The sequence below is a fragment of the Hemiscyllium ocellatum genome, chromosome 7, assembly GCF_020745735.1.
Source record: "Hemiscyllium ocellatum isolate sHemOce1 chromosome 7, sHemOce1.pat.X.cur, whole genome shotgun sequence".
NCBI classification, from domain to species: domain Eukaryota; kingdom Metazoa; phylum Chordata; class Chondrichthyes; order Orectolobiformes; family Hemiscylliidae; genus Hemiscyllium; species Hemiscyllium ocellatum.
The window spans coordinates 52,209,841-52,227,746 of record NC_083407.1 but is presented as its reverse complement, the minus strand read 5'-3'; the positions used below and the strand labels follow the sequence as shown (position 1 = coordinate 52,227,746).

The 17,906-nt window shown below is 37.5% G+C and overlaps 1 protein-coding gene across 3 annotated transcripts in view; it reads right to left on the bottom strand.

Moving 5' to 3' along the window:
• fap (fibroblast activation protein, alpha) overlaps positions 1-17,906 on the bottom strand; it is a 77,302-nt gene that overhangs the window by 21,359 nt on the left and 38,037 nt on the right. For all 3 annotated transcript variants that reach the window (XM_060827880.1, XM_060827879.1, XM_060827881.1), the window contains 10 exons: positions 17,376-17,470; positions 16,266-16,395; positions 16,108-16,152; positions 14,283-14,387; positions 14,118-14,188; positions 12,072-12,125; positions 7,882-8,006; positions 7,757-7,804; positions 5,775-5,873; positions 948-1,017 (listed from right to left, as the gene is read on the bottom strand). In XM_060827880.1, coding sequence (XP_060683863.1) covers positions 948-1,017; positions 5,775-5,873; positions 7,757-7,804; positions 7,882-8,006; positions 12,072-12,125; positions 14,118-14,188; positions 14,283-14,387; positions 16,108-16,152; positions 16,266-16,395; positions 17,376-17,470 — 842 coding nt within the window. The remainder of the gene's footprint in view (positions 1-947; positions 1,018-5,774; positions 5,874-7,756; positions 7,805-7,881; positions 8,007-12,071; positions 12,126-14,117; positions 14,189-14,282; positions 14,388-16,107; positions 16,153-16,265; positions 16,396-17,375; positions 17,471-17,906) is intronic.

Below are 17,906 nucleotides of genomic sequence, written 5' to 3'. Positions count from 1 at the left end.
TCTCTAGAATGTGACTTTAAAGAAGTTCTTAGATTTACATATTAATGAACTGAAACCTGCAACCCATTCTAAAAGATGAAATACTTAACAACAATCTAGGTTTGTTCAATACATCATTTCAGTTGCTTGACATTGTAATCTTTTGCTATACATTCCGTGTCTTTTCGTCCCACTCCACAACTACCAGATGAAGGAGCAGTGCTCTGAAACCTTGTACTTCCTAATAAATCTGCTGGACTATAACCTGGTGTTGTGTGATTTTTAACTAGATTAAAACTGAGGCATTCTAGGGGTTAATGGATGATTATTTGGATACAAATAATGCGCAAAGGTATGAGAAAAAACAGGAGATTGGTAGTGGTAGGTAATTATATATATGGGACAGACATGATGGCCACCTTCTTTAACACTTAATTCTGTTGTACAAGAAAGAAAATGAAGTGTTAAAAACTTACCCCTTGATAGACTAGTTTCTAGCTGTAGCTCCCACCAGGTTTAGCCTTGAGAGGTAGCCATCAATCTACTCTTACTCAGGCTACAAGTTAAACTAGCAGTTTAGGCCCTGGCGACATTACTGGAACTCAATCTGGTATTTAAAGGGGACCTTGACAAGTTGTCCATTAGTGTCCACTCAGGTAACAAAACATTAGACATGTCCACTGCTCCATTTGTACTGTTCCCCATCATTCCGACTGAGCAATGTGTTAAAATCAAGGGCACAGAGTCAGAACTTGTTTGTGTTGTGTAATTAAGTTAGAAGCTATTTATTATTAGAAGGAAACCCTTAGCTCATATATGGTACAAACCTAAGCTTATATTCAGGGGACAACACAGTTTTCGCAGTTCAAATGAAACATGAGGCAAAAAAGAGAGGAATGCATTGTGCCAAATGTCATGGCTTTCATCAATTTTTTCTAGGGAGGAGTAGACTTTGGAATTACACTTACACATCAATAAGCAGAGGATACTTTTTTGATTCATCAAAATTTGGTGGGAGTATCATCTGATACCAATAATCTGAAAAAAAATAGTATACTTAACACAATTGCCATTAACACAGAACACAATGTGTTTTGGAATATAACAGATAAAAATTGTCACTTTTTGTTTCTTACTCATCTCACTTTCAGCAAATATTGATGATGGATCAACCACTTCCCTGTAGGTACATGTGGACCATTTATTTGTAATTCTTATCAGTGCTCTCAACCTATGTATTAAACATTAACCAACTTTCAAATAGAATATTTCAGAAGTGTGTGCTATAGTTTCCTATCAAGCTGTTGTTTTCAGTGAATCCAGAACAAATACCATTTTTGCCACTTTCATTGTTTACTGCATTTCACCCTTGAATTAATTTACTGCAATCATGAGAGTCAATTCAAATAATAGACTTCAAATGAATAAAGTAATAAGCCTGTAGCATTTTACAATGTTTAATATTTGCTTATTAAAGTGAATGCTGTGTGCTGTACACAAATGTAATTGATCATTTTAAAAGCTCAAGAAAACTTGATGGGTAATGCATATGATTTCTATACATATAATGCACTGAATTCCTCCCGTATTTTGATGAAGTAACTTCAGAAAGCTTCATGGAGGATTTCTGGCTGTAGCACATCATGACTTTGCTCAGGCAGTCCTCTACCACTCACCTTATTGATTAATTAAGCCACTCTTCTTTTAGAATTGTGGCCCTACATTATCAGGCAAATGTCTAATGTAAATAGTGCATTCCTCTAAGCTACATTTGCCAATAACGTTTATAAAGATTTGATTGTTTTCAATGAAATAAAGAAGCTTTTTTCAAAATCATTTTTGTGCAGTGTGTATGTTTGAATCACCTGATTACCTCTCCTGGACTTTTTCTGCTCAATACCCCAGGACTAACCATAGCTAACACCCTGGACTGAGACCAGCCAATGTCTTTGAGTATGGCTGAAACCTCTGACTGACCATAGTTCCCCTTCACTCAAAGGACTGCCTCTCTTAAACTTTCAGACATGACTAAACAGTTGAATCTTACTCAATGTGCTTCCCGTGTAAGCTGCTGGCAAATGCTGCAGCTTTGACACTGATGTAACACTGTGCCATATTGAAACATCCCTACTGCCTTGACTACTCAGTAATGGCAACAATAACAAGCTGCCTAGCTTTCAGTCTACATGAAGCAACAAAGCGAGGCTGAGATGCTGTAAGCTCAAAGTGACTGAGCTGTGAAAGCAAGCTAGGAGTCCTGAGATGTATTCTGTTCTGATGAACAAGATGTGTGTCCCTGCCAAAACAGTGTCCTGGCAAAGGTATTGCAATGTAAGGTGTTGGTGAACTCCAAAGTGCAGCAGCAATGTCCTGAAGTGGCTCCTGAATTAGTCCAAGATTGATTACATGGTGTGCTGAGGCTGGCTATGGAGGTGGTTGCTGCCCATTGACCATGCCAGGAGATATTGGTGAATGAAGGTGAATTTAAGAGGACTGCAGAAGCAGCTGGCCACCCTCACCTGTCAGGGAAGATGGGAATTAATGCTGTCCAGTTTCTCACTAGTGTCTGGGAGAATCTGGAATTGCATAGAAATGAGGCAAGATTAGCTAATAATTAGCTAATACAAATGCATGGAAATAAGGCCCTTGCCATTTACTCATCTTCACCTAGCTGTTGAAAGCTCAAAGAGGAATTCAAATTTTGTTTGCTCGACATTAAGACACTCACTTTTACAATTTTGCTGTATTTTTCTGAATTTCTCTCCATTGCTGATGCTGCTTAAAAGGCTATGAAACTTCCACTGAAAGTCTTATTTTAATGAGGAATCAGAAGTGAAGGCGTATGAGATATCCAAATGAGAAACTATCCAGTTTAAAATAAAGCACAGAGTATGCTGGCCAAAAGGGTCATAAATCAGACGGCCTGTCTGCAAACTTCCACTCCACCCCAACCCACGAGAATATACTGTTGGCTCAACAATACAATACTGTTGATTCAACCATCCTCATGTCCTGTCCTACCTGCCAATCTTTTTTCCCAACTATCCAAGCTATCACCTTCATCCCCACCTCTACACACCTATTGCACTCTTAGCTACCTTCTCCGCATTCCCCCTCCCCCGTCACCGCTGCCCTTCTATTTATCTCTCCATCCGGAGGCTCCCTGCCTCATTCCTGATTAAAGGCTTTTGTCTGAAGTGACGATTTTCCTGCTCCTCGAATGCTGCCTGACCTGCTGTGCTTTTCCAGCACCACTCTAATCTTGACTCTGATCTCCAGTCCTCACTTTGAGCTAATACAGTACAATCACACGCGGCTCTGAAATTATGAAAGTCAAGTGGAGATGCAGAAATTGGCAGCCTGCCTGCCATTTTGAAATTATGCATTAACAAGTTATTGGACTTGTTAATACATTTTCCACAATTTTTCATTGCATGTGAAAATGTTCAGGAGTGTTTCACAGCAGGTTATGATGAGGAAACACAAGGACAGAAGAAAGGATCTGCCAGCAGGACAGTGGCTGAATGCATTTACCAGGTTTGCTGGTGAAAGTGGCAACAGGTTGTTTTTAAACAATTTTTTAAAGTTTTTTAAAATCTTGCATACAAAGAGAATTTGAAGGAGGAGACGGCTTAAGCTTTGTAACAGACTAACTTTGTGTTTTTAACATTACCCAACTGCCACATAGCATCTTGGGCTTCAGTCCCAATTTGGGTCTGGAGCTATTTCTTTTCAAATCTAATTGGCCTGCTTCCCATTGGATAGCCACTCAATTTTCTGGCTTCCTCCCATATCCAACTGAAACCAAAATCCATTTCACAGACTTCCCTTACAGCACTGCTACTGCACCACGTCGCAGAATCATTACCAGATTATATTATATCTACAGTCTAAATGGGCTCGGGGAAGGGACAGAAATCACATGCTCCAATAAGAGACTATTCCAGCACTGACCTTTGACATTCAATGGCATTACCATCACTGAATCCCCACTATCAGTATCCTGGGGGTTATCATTGACCAGACATAGCCATACAAATATAATGGCTACTGAAGAAAGTTAAAAGACTATATCTTGCAGTTTTTTCACTGTCACTGGATCAAAACTCTGGAATTCCCTCTAAGGGCATTACAGGTCTGCTTACAGCATGTGGACTGCAGTGGTTCAACAAGATGGCTCTCCATTACCTTCTCAAGGAGAACTAGGGATGGGCAATAATTTAAGGCCCAGCCAGCAACACCCACATCCCACAAGCAAATAAAGAAAAAACCCGGATCTGAGACACTGAAAGGATTACAGGCATAAGGGAACTTCCGGATATTGATTCACACTTGATTAAGATTAGTAATGGTGGTTAACTAAGCCATTTAAAAAAATATTGCAAATCTTTCATCACATCATAAAGAACGTGTGTCCCTATGGTGACTTTCCCTGTTACTTAAAAACATTTCAAGCATCATAATGAAAGGTGAATTTAATTGTGATGTTTGATATGCTAGAGTATACTTCAATTGTAAATATGCAACTTATTTCTTTTACTTTTTGCTCCTACTATCTAACATTCTGTTGGTATATTTTAATATGAAACTGTGAGCTCAAAATTTACATTCTCAGCTGCAATTTAAACAGGTATTGTACATATAAATTTGAGAAAATGAATTGATAAATATGAACATTTGTAGACAGGAAAACATTTTGCAGTGCATCCAAACTGTTGCTAACTATGATGGTCATTATTTAATTAAGCTTTTAAATTCAATATTTACATAATTTAGAGCACAATACCCCTTTAGTGTGGGAGCAGGCTATTTGGCCCATAGAGTCCACACCAATCCACCGAAGAGCATCTCCCCCATAACATCCCCCTACCTTTGTTCCCATAGAGAGTCCATCTTGCCTGCATACCTTTTGATGCTATGGGCAATTTAGCCTGGCCAATCCACCCAAGCTGCACATCTTTGGACTGTGGGAGGAAACTGGAGCACCCAGAGGAAACTCACACAGACACGGGGAGAACATGCAAATGCCACACAGACAGACAGTCACCTGAGGATGGAATTGAACCTGGGTTCCTGGCGCTGTGAGGCAGCAGTGCTAACTACTCAGCCATTGTTATATCCCAAACATGATCAATGAAATTCCTACAATCATGGAAATTTGCAACATTTCCTTGAAGGCAAGATCTCAGTGCTATTAAAAATGTAAATGTAAAGGTATACTGGACATTATCATTGTACTTTAGACACATCAATATACTGCTTCAGTCCTTCTAGCGACCAGGAAAAGCTTAAAATTTGACTGATTTTGAAGGTGATTTGTCCCCGAATTCCACTCTCCCAATTTTGTTCCATATGCCTTCATATTCCATCTAACAAGAAACTCTACTAGTTACAGTCTTCAAAGGTTTGAATGTCCTAGTCTCGGCCACTTGTTGGGGACCCAATTTCACTATTTTTACATTAAATCAATTTTACACATTACACTGGAATGTCCTAGCACCAATTTTAAGATTATGTACTTTTTTCCAATTCCCCAAAGATAGATCTTCTCCATCTAATTTTTATTTAAATCATAAAACATTGAAACATAGCAGAAACCCATATAGCTTACATTGCCCATGCTGACCTGTTGGTAAAACTGTCCAATATTCTAATTTAGCAGGAACATTGCTTAGCTATAAATACTTCCTCCATGGAAGTGAAAATAATTGCCAGCAGTATGACTGGACCTAAGTGAAGCATTATATTGATGAGTGTTTTTTAAATTAGATTTTCTGTACAATAATTAAACTTACTTGTGCCATCTAGTTCTAAATACTTGACAACCTTTGTTGGCATCTGTATATTCTGAAGACTCTTTTTCAATTCTTCGTTGTCTTCAAGAGTTTCCATCTCTTGAAGTAAAAAGAAAAGATTTTCTTTCCACAGACAATATTCGCTCTAACAGTCATCAATCAAGGTTTAGTTACCAGATCAAAAGAAACTGGATGTACAGTTCAGAAATTACTTATAAACAACAAATAATCTAGTTTATCAAAACATAATGTGATTCTATAATGAAGCATGTTTTTACATCACATGACAGACAATGGAATCAAGATTAGATATATTACAGTCAAAAAGTGTGGCAATGGAAAAGCACAGCCGGTCATGCAGCATCTGAGGAGCAGAAGAGTTGAAGTTTCGAGTATAAGCTCTTCATGAGGAATAATGAAGAGCGTATGTTCGAAACATCGACACTCCTGCTCCTCAGATGCTGCCTGACTGGCTGTGCTTTTCCAGCACCACACTTTTTCATTCTGATCTCAATCACCTGCAGTCCTCATTTTGTTCTCTTAAATGTATTGCAGGCTACCTTCTTTCTAAGTATTAATGCAACTGCTCACTGATGCCATGGCATGTTTTGTCATGTGAAGTTTTCCACTGGTGAATATGTAAATGTTTTGGAAGTGATCTTTCCTTGACTAACAGTAATCTAACTTTGCTGTAAACATTGTAATGAAGTACAGTGAAGTCAGTCAAAATTGGACAGCAATGGGACAGTGGTGGTAAATTTAAATTCAAAACTCAACATTTAAAAAATAAGGAAATCTGATCAATAATAGTATTAAGTTAATAATCTTTCAGAATATGGATATTAGTCCATGATGCTGATACAATTAAAGCAAAAAATAAACATTACTTCACTTGAAACGTACACTTTATTTATTTATTGCTTTGAAACATTTTAAAAAGTTATCTTTGTCATCTCTAACCAAATATCTCCAAATACCAGCTGCGACCCTGAACATGGGATTCAAGCTTTTTTTTAAAACAATGGGGACCCATAGGAATCCTTAGCTGCTTCATAGCCAATCCTATTTCACTGTAATCCAACACGTGAGATTTTGGCTTGCTGCTGTTTGGAGTTGAGGGGTTTACCATATGAAGAAGGACTGTGTAGACTGGGATCATATTCATTGGAATTTAGAAGAATGAGAGGGGATCTTATGGAAACAAAGTTATGAAAGGGAATAGATAAGATAGAAGTAGAGAGGATGTTTCCACTGGCGAATGAAACTAGGACAAGAATACACTGCCCCAAAATTAGGGGGAGCAGATTTAGGACTGAATCAAGAAGGAACTTCTTCACCCAAAGGGTTGTGATTCTGTGGAATTTCCAGCCCAGTGAAGGAGTTAAGGCTTCCACAGTCAATGTTTTTAAAGCTAAGATAATGAATCCTTTGAACAGTAAAAGTAGTAAGGGTTACGGTGAGAGGGCAAGTAAGTGGAGCTGAGACCATGAAATGATCAGCCATGATCTTATTGAATGGCAGAGCAGGCTCGAAGGACCAGATGCCCTACTCCTGATCCAAGTTTTATATTCTTAGGAATACCAGCAAGTACAGAATGAGGTGCATAAGTATGACCCTTAAGTAGCTCTTTGGAGGCTTCCAGGTGCCAGACTGCCTTCCAATTTTTTCACTTTGAGCTTGGCTGGGATGAAGAATCTCAACCTTCCAGTCAATCAAATGCCCAACCCAACCGATATCTAAATTCACTTTGGAGTGGACACCATTAAATTCTGCTCAACATTTCTGTGCATTCATGATTGGGACAAAGCCCATGGTGACTTTTGATGATGATATCTTTTCCTCAACACGTCAAAATTAGTTTTGTGTACAGACCATGAGATTAGACATTTTCATTAAATAAAGAGTGGGGACTCTGTCAGATAGATAAAATACACATTTTAAATACAATCAATTCAGTTAAGAGGTAGCAAAAGAGTGATTACCTTCATCATTGGTAGCATTGACAAGTGTAAAGGTGGGAAATCCAGGACCTGAATAGAATAAAGAGCAAACATGAAAGTCATCCCTGGATTTTATTTTCAAAAGTTAGTTTCTGTAGTTCACTTACCATAACAGGATAGCATGTAATATTGTCCATTTCTGTTGAAGTATGCAGAGTAATATTGAGAGAGTGATCCAGAGTGTTCACAGGTAACGCATTGGGGTTTCAGAGAACTTGTTCCAATGTTAATTCTACAAAAGAAAAAAGTAGTTAAATGATGTTTAGGAACAAGAAACAATTGGAATTTAATTTTATTTGAAGAAAGTTGTGTATTAGTTGTAACTTTTCAAAAACCTTCAGAAGTGTCTGGAATATCAAAGTATTCACAAGTCAGTACAGTTTAAAAAGATGGACAATATTAAACAGGTTAACTAAAAGTCAACAAAACCAATATATACAGTGGCTAAGTATCAGATTGGATTCACTTTATTGTCAGGTGTACCAGAATACAGTGAAAAGTGCAATGAGTCACCACTCTTGGGTGCCATCTTAGATTCCTAAATAATAAGAGTAAAAAATGAGGTCTGCAGATGCTGGAGATCACAGCTGAAAATGTGTTGCTGGTTAAAGCACAGCAGGTTAGGCAGCATCTCAGGAATAGGGAATTTGACGTTTCGAGCATAAGCCCTTCTAAATAATAAGCAAGGAATTAAAGAGTTCAGACTTGTCTGCTTCTCTCCAGCTGATGACAACCATCTAGAACTCAGCTCCCATTAGCCTACTTGACATTGATCTGCCTAGCTCACTTTCCTGATGCTGGAAAATTGGCTGAGCCATGGAATCTCCACCATAACAGCTGTAGCCTTGCCTCACGCGTCTGGTGTGTCAGCCTTGTCTGAGATGAGTTCTGCGTTGGGTTTGGCAAGGTCTTGGATCTAAGCACCTCATGCACCGCCAATGCCACCCCCTCCACTGCTGCTGCTGTTGTTAAGACCGAGCCCATGACAAAGTAATCATGTCTTTATTTTAATTATAGTGTACATACAAATAAAGTGCATTTTGTTTCAAGCCTGACTGTTTGATTAATTGGATGGCATCCAGAACACAATGTCCTACACTTATCTTTAAAATAAGAATAAGTTAAGGCCTAGACTATGATTGAAAAAAAAATGTGGATGTGTCTGGCTCAGCTGCACAGTGTTGTCTCCATGGTCTGCCCAGGAGTGGATGATCCCCAGGTTCAGGAGCTGAATGTTGCTTATCCTGCAACTGCCATCTTGCTTACCACAAGATATCAAACATATTAAAAGATATCCTAAAAGAAGTTGAATAACAAAAGGATTAAGAAGATAAATAGGAGTAGGAGCAGGCTATTCAGCCCAACATGGCTAATTTGCCATTCAACAAGATCATGACTAATCTGCCCCGGGCCTAAACTCCTGTTTCACTGCCATTAACTCTGTGATGTTTCAAAAATTTATTTACTTCCTCTTCAAATACTTGTAATGATCTAATTGCCACAACCCTCTGCAGTAGAAAATTCCAGATGCTTACTAACCTCTGGAAGAAAAACTCCTTCAGTTCAACTCCTTCTCATTTTTAAATGAGGGTCACCTTATTCTGTAGCTATGATCCCTAGTTTGAGATAGCCCCACTAGTGGAAACAACTTTGACATCTACCTTGTCAAGACCCCTCAGAATCTTGAATATTTCAATGAGATCGCCTCTAATGCTTTTATATTCTAATAAATGAAGGATAAAACTGTTTAACAGTTTTTGATATGACAATTACTTCATTCTACTGAATGCCTTTGATGAGATTCCAATGTCTATACATCCCTTTTTTAAAAAGGGGATCAAAACAATTCACAACATTCCAAAGGCAGATCCACCAACAGCCTGTACAATTGTAACAAGACATCCCTGTTTTACAAAAATCCATTTGCCTTTTTGCTGCACAGCATATTAACTTTCTCTGCTTCATTTACAGTGTTATTATAAAGGTAAGTGTGAGGCATTCTGTTCTGGATGCAATCTGATTGGTCAAACAGCCAGGCTTGAAACAAAATACACTTTATTTGTACACTATAATTAAAATGAAGACAAAGTAAAAATAAAAGAAAATTGGCTTAATGGTAACTCTATGAAAGGTGTGAACTACTACTAATTAACTGATTCAGTATACTAACATCCCACAAACACACTCTTGGCAAAGGCAATTTTGGGAAAATAGATTGTCTCACATCCAATTCTAGCAGCAGGAAGCGAACCCCAGCTTTTAGCTAAAACAGAGAGAGGAATAAAAGCTTTCATATTCAGCTTTAAGACACCAGCAGCTGCTACTGAAAGGTAAAACTAAAAAACAAGTCCCGATTCTGTGGGAGCTTGACTCCAACCAGTCATGGCAGCTTCTATTGTTCTAACCTTTTTAAAAAAGCCCAAGGCCTCACAGGTTTCATTTTACTGGCTTTGGAGCAGACTGCTCAGCACCTCTGTGTCAGCCAATCTTTACAAAAAGAGCCAGGGTAAACTACACCTCTTAAAGCCATAGCATCGTCACAAACAAGGGCATTCGGATCCCTCTTCTCTGCATGTTGTTGATTCTGTCTCCATTTTAATAAAAGTCTTCCTTTTGATTCTCCCAACTAAATTGCATGATCAAACAATTTCCTATATTAATCTCCATTTGCCAGTTTTTTGCCCATTTATTCAAAAACTTTGGCAGATTCCTTCTATTTCATTCCAACATGCCATTCCATCTATTTTCATATCAGCAGCAGATTTGGATATGTTTCACTCAGTCCCCTGCTTCAAATCATTCACATAGGTAGTAAATAATTGAGCACCTAGAACTTATCTTTGTGGCACACTATTAGTTATATCTTTCCATCTTATAATAAAGCTAATTAATCCTGACTGTCTTTTGTGTGCTAACCTATTCTCAATCCATGATAATTCAATACTATACCTCCCCAACCACATAGCATGAGATCCTATCTTGCGCAATAATCTCATGTGTGGAACTGTGTTGAGTGACTTCAGAAAATCTAAATGCAATACATTCCTGGATTCCCTTTATCAGCCCTGCTTGTTAGAGTCTCAAAGAGCCCTCTAAGTCTGAAACAGAACACCTCCAGAGTTAATCAACAGCAATTAATCATAGAATCTCTATAGTGTAAAAAGAGGCCATTTAGCCCATTAAGTCCACACTGACCCTCTGAAGAACATCCACCCATATCAAGCTCCCATAGACTACCCTCAGAAGCCCAATTTTACCCAGACAAATCCATCTAACCTGCCTATCCCTGGACACATAGGGTAATTTAGCATGGCCAATCCACCTAATCTGCCCACTTTTGGACTATGGGAGGAAACCAGAGCACCTGGTGGAAACTCATGCAGACACAGGGAGAGCATGAAAACTCCACACTGACATTCACCAAGGCTGGAATCGAACCAGGGTCCCTGGCATGGTGAGGCAACAGTGTTAACCACTATGCCACCAAAATGGGCGGATGATGCTCATTCACTCTTCTAACAGCAAAGATCTTGGGCTCTTGTCAGGCAGTAGTAATGTCCCTACCCCTAAACTGGAATGCTTAGGTTCAAGTCCACCTGCCCAGAGGTGTATAACAACATCTCTGAACAGGATGATTAGAAGGACAGGTTAACAACAGAATTCTTGAGGGGGGGGGGGGGGGGGGGGGGGGGTGTCATGTGGTGCAGTGGTAGTGCCCTGACCTCTGAGACAGTACTCTCAAGTTCCAGTCCCATAAGTGCATTATAACATGTTTATATGGACTGAATCTTTTTTTAAAAAAAAAGCTGAGTTCTGAGGTTCTTGTGGTGCAGTGCTAGAATGTCTACCTCTGAGCCAGGAAAATGGGTCATAACATTTCTGAACAAGTTGATTAGAAACAGCGAAGAACCAATGGGGGTGTTGGTTGCCAAATAAATGAAGGGTCCAGAAAAGAAATATGTAAACTTATGATTATGTGTGACTATAAGTGTATAATAAACCTTTGCAATTCTCTGAAAGTCATTCACTGGCTAATTTGCTACTTGAATATCGGTGTACAAAATCTGTATACCATATATAGTATTAAAACATTTTAAAGTAGAAATAAAAATTACTTTAATTGTCACAGTAACATATCTTCCATGTTTCTACTCAAAAGTACTATACAGAAATGATAGAATGAGTTGTTTGGGTTTGTTTACAAAGCTTCGAGAAAATTAAAGATTCTAAATGATGGACTTCTAACCAAAGAGCATATAATTCTTTCAAAATAATGCACGTTATTTCGAAAACTTACTTATATAAGTTTCTTCGCCCTGGATACTTTTGATATTCATTGCTAATGTAATAACTGTAATGCAAACAAAATATATGATTATCTACTTTACATCCTAGGAGTAATCAAAAATAGGAATATTAGTAGTCTTTTGTTGGTATAGAATTTGAGTATTATTGAAATAAGAGAGACATTTGTTGAATGCATTGATCAGTGCCTATGGGAAAAATTGTCACATTTAAATGGTGGCAATTTCCAGATGGCAAAAAATTTAACTACGCCTTTGAAAACAATATTAATAAATTGATTGCGAAAGGAAAAGTCGACATGTAGTCCTTTGAAAACTCAACATAAAGATACATTTTAATAAAAATTATACTAAAACAAAAATGATCGAAGAAGAAACTACGTACTGAAGATAGAAAATAGAATATACAAAGCTCCACTGGATATTTAAGGTAACATGAGTCGAAAATCTTGGTATTTTAGTTAAGGACTTAAAAAAGATCTACAAATAAATGAGATTGTTAATAAGGGCAGAAGCATTGCAAGAGAACTTCAGTGATTATGTTTTCACTGAGATTTTGTGCCACGCTCAGAAACAGAAAGGCTTCCCCGAATGCAAATCAAAACAAGATACTTCTCAATGAATCCTCTCAACTATTCTTGCTACATTAAGAGATCGTCATAACTCCTGCATAGCCAAATAGATCAAAATATAAATTTAACAGAATGCAAAATATTGTGTGTGGAGTGGACAGAGTCAGATGAGTCTGTTGAGTGAAATTATTTCCACTATTGGCAAGTCCGGGACATGGCATAATATGGTCAATTAGAGTCATAACATGGTAGAACATTTAAAGTCCGACCTGGAGGTCAAAATCATGAAATAGCTCTTCATGGATATGGAGGGATAATGGATCAATTGTTGATGTTAAAGCTGAGATGGACAGACCTTTTTGTTAAAGGACCATTGACAGTACTCATGGAATTGAGAGTCTTAGATGTAAACATGCAATAGACCACCTTGATGACTTAGATTTAACAGGTCAATCACAGGTCAAATAAACCTGGTCAGGAACATGTGACAGAACTAGGTTTGACTGGAAAGCATCACAAGTAATAAGCATAGACCTTTTAAGAACTTTGTGCTACATGAAACACTTTTCATGATAGTTACATCCAAAACACAGACAGCTAGCAATGCTTAAACCACATGACAATGCAAAGTATATCTGGATTATTATTGACCAGTGCTCAGCATAGGTCAACCTGGTAAATGTGTAATCATACAAGATTATATTTTGCAGAACGGGTCAGTGACTAACATGTCTGTATTAAAATATACATTATAAATGAAAAGCTTTCAGTTGGTTTGGTGTTAAATGTTGAGATGAAACAGAAATCAATAAAAATATTTTAAGCTGCTACCTGCTGAATTTAAAAACAAAATCAGGCAATATTTTAAAGAGCTTATATATACTTTTGGGAAAGTAATCTAAAGTTGGAAAGTAATCTAAAGTTGAAAATAACATTGCCAAGGTAAATATTGTGGTATTGTCCAAACAATGGTGGCAATAACACCTCTGGGAGTTGCAACTGATAAACATATAAATAAAACAACATTGCTGGTTTGTACAGTTTCTAGCAGAGTATTGTACCATGATCTGACCTAACAGAGAAAGAATAAATCCAGTTTGTCTTATTTTTATACTTTGTTTCGTTATTGGTGCGCATGAACTAAATTCTAGGACATTGAGATGATTTTTTTTTCAGTTGAAGAACAGCGGGATTCCAGAAGAGCTCATTACACTTGTGTTAAGTACTGACCAACATTTCTCCAGCTATTATACTACAAGCTAATTTGCATCAGTTCCTGTGGTGATGTACACCAAACCAGTTATATTCAGTAGTGTAGTAATCAACAGGCTTAATTATACATTGGATAAAAAAAAATTACAACAGACTCTATCAAATATGTTTATTTAATGGAAGATCATCGGGCAAAACCCTAATGTGTTGCACATTCTAGCAGAAATGTTTTTATTATATTCCATGTATACTTACAGGATATTCTTTGTTAGAGCAACAATGCTTATGACTTCCCAATTTCCCTTTGTAATCGGTGTTGCTTTAGGCTTTAGATAAAAATGGAAGGATATTGATTGAAATAGTGTGAAAAAGCTTTAAAATACCTTTAACTATTTCATCAAAAGATTATTGCTGACTTACTGGATTTCCAGCAACCTTGTGGATATGCTTATATCCGTGTGTGTCACTAAATACTTTGTAGAAAGTACTGTTGTTTGCTTCAAAGAATGGTTCTGATGTGTGAAACTGCAATTTTCAAATAATCAGCATAAGACTACTAGAAATCCAACATGTTAGTTTTTAAAAAATATATATATTTTTATGAATTGAATACTTAAAACTACATTGACAATTGTTGAGTATATTTCAAAGTTTCTTTCATTTTAATTATCATTTGATTTCTAAGTCTGCAACTCAGAATATATTCAGCGTCCTTCTTTATTGCCACTGAAAAATATTATTTTTCTATAACCGCACAGTGTTGTTACTTATTAAGTTATAGTGTCATAGAGTTGTACAGCAAGAAAGCAGATTCTTCAGTCCAAGAAATACAAACCTACTAGATATCCTAAAACTAATCTAGCCCCATTTTCCAGCATTTTGTCCATATCCCTCGAAACCCTTCCTATTCATATACCTATCCAAGTGCTTTTTAGATGCTGCAATTGTACCAGCTCCACCACTTCTTCTAGCAACTTATTCCATATAAACACCACCTTCTGCATGAAAATGTTGCCCCTTATATCCCCTTTAAATCCTTCCCCTCTCAACTTTTGGTTTCTCCTACCCTGGGAAAAAGACTTAAGTTTAACAACATATTTCCTACAGCAGAGAGAGACCAAAATTGAATGCAGTATTCTGACAGTGGCCGAGCCAATCTCTTGTACAGCCACAACATGACCTCCCAAATCCTATACTTAATGCATTGACCAATAAAGGCAAGTGGGCCATACATCATCTTCACTACCCTATCTACTTGTGAATCCACTTTCAAGTAATTATGAATCTGCACCCCAACGTCTCTTTGTTCAGCAATTCTCCCCAGGACCCTACCATTTAAGCATATAAATGCTGCCCTGTTTTGCCTTAGCAAAATGCAGAGCCATCTGCTGCTCCTCAGCCCATTAGCCCATCTAAAGTTCCTGAATTGGCAGTCAGGAAGCCTAAGCCGCTTCAAATGAATGCACTGGTGCTGCACAAGTATAGCAGAGAGGAGCCTCCATTGCAGGCCAATCAGATGCACTCATCCTACAAGATTGTTCCACGTCTATTAACCCCCTCACCTTAGCCTTTTGAACCTGCCTTCACCACCAGTCAAAGTTGGCCTGTATGGTAGCCTGTTCATTAACTATCAATCAGTATTATTGAGTGCATTCTCCACACCAACACTTCTACCAATCAGAACCCACTTGTCATCCAATCAGTCCTCTCACACTACATGAGAGAGATGTTGGTTTTCTGCTTTAATTAATATTCTTGTGTAATGTCCTGACGAGTACAAAATGAAAAGCATTGGCTACTTGTGTATTTTCTAAACAATATTCAAGTTTGTACTACTAAGCAGTATATTTTGTGCTTATTCTTATATTACTATTATAAATTACCAACCCATATTTAAGAATTATTGACAGTACTTCATTATACTCATTGAAGAATACAATTATAATCTGATCTATTTTCTTTATAAGAATAAGAATTTACAAGACAAAGTTAAATAGTAGAGAATACAGGCATAAGTGAAAGAAAATAGAAATTTGAGATTGGCAGTGGTGAAAAAGGCAAGTATCAGGTCAGCCACTGATTATACATTGTGCCCAAAATCAGGTTTAATTGTAGTCAACGGCATTAAGTAGGAAGTGCTTATCCAATATCTCCTGTTTAGTACCACTACACAAGAAGAATTTCCATTCAAGGATTCTAGGATATAAGCTTTCAAAGAAACAGTAATTTAAACAGAACTACATACAACACCGATCCATCCTGTTGTACTTTGTTCAGCAAACTGAAGATCCTGGTGAAAGAGAACAAATGTCCAGAGTTAACAATGTATTAAAATGACTTTGAATTGAAATGCAAATTATTGCCAATGAGAATATTTTAAGTATGGTGCTTGATACTAATCACCTTTGCACAATTCCAAGTAGATCCCTCAAAATCACATATTGATAAAATGGAATGATTTTGTCTTCGTTTAATCCACTGCACAGCTATTCGATCATCTGTTACCCATTTTACTGCACTTAGATAATAATCACTGAAAACATAAAAAAAAGAAAATATTCTGACGTATATACTATGAACATCAGCTGGCTAGAATGCAGAAGACTATATTCAACACTAACATCACTAATAATCTCACCAAATTCAATATTCAAACACTATATATCATACATTAAGTGATGTTTGATAAATAATCAATTCTGATATTTCATCTGTGAAATGGCTAGGGTGATCCAATGAGTCATTCAATGATTTATGAAGCATTAACTGATTGGAGCACTCCTTCTGCTACTCAATCAGCAGAAAGACTTGCCCAGGAACTGCAGTCAAGATTAGAGTGGTGCTGGGGAAGCACAGAAGGTCAGGCAGCATCCAAGGAGCAGGAAAATCAACATTTCAGGCAAAAGGCCTTCCTGATGAAGGTCTTTTGCCTGAAACATCGAATTTCCTGCTCCTCAGATGCTGCCTGACCTGCTGTGCTTTGCCAGCACCACTCTAATCTTGACTCCAATCTCCAGCATCTGCAGTATCCACTTTCGCCTTGCCTCAGAACTGACCAGCAGATCTGTCACCCTAGCTGCATCACTCCTGGGATTATCACAGGAGTTTGTTGTTGACTTCCATTTTGCTCCATCTGATTGCCAGTCAGAGTGGGAACAGAAAATTAATCCATTGCCTCCTGAACGGTTCCCAGTGTTAATTTGATGCACGTTCTACAGTTAATTGGTCTATCCATTTCTTGATTCTTGAATAGTGACATTACATTAGATACCCTCAGGAACACTGGCACAGCATCTCTGATCAAGGAATACCACACATTGATGGCAAGGAGGAGCCGTATGTATTAGCCAACGAGGGGAAATTTCATATGTAGACAATTTACAAGGAATTTAAAGTGTCCGCCTGCCACTCAGATCACATTCAAATAGCATAGTGACATTTACTACGTAGATGGATTTAAAAAAAAACTCACTTCTGAGAACAACACGAACAGAGAGAAAAGTAGAAGTATACCTTGACAGAAACTCATGTGGAGCCTGGAGTTCGTGCAGCCCTTTACTTTCAACATTTACAACAAATAACCTCACAGTAGAAGCAATAGCACCAGCCTAATTTAAAGAAAAAAGTACTGTTTAGATTACAAATATTGGCCTAAATTTTTCAAATGCATGTCAGGAATATAGTTCCTTGCTGTTGGCACACGTTCCGAAAATATTGCCATTTTCTGCAATTTAACGACTGTTTGAAATCTTTTGCACAAATACCTTGTATTTCACAAAGTTATATCATAATTCAGTTGATGTCATGAAGAATGTTCTTCAATTAGTATTTTATAAAGTATATCTTTCTTAATTTACAAGGCAAATCTGCATTTTAAATAATTTGCATAAATAAGGTTCAATATCAATGGGGAGTGTTTTTTTTTTGGATAGTTTTTTTGGAGTAGAGCACCAGCAGCTGAGGACTTCTGCTTACATTTTCAAATTGGTCCCAATTCTGATCCATATTATAGAGTGAGGCATATTATATATACACTTACATAAT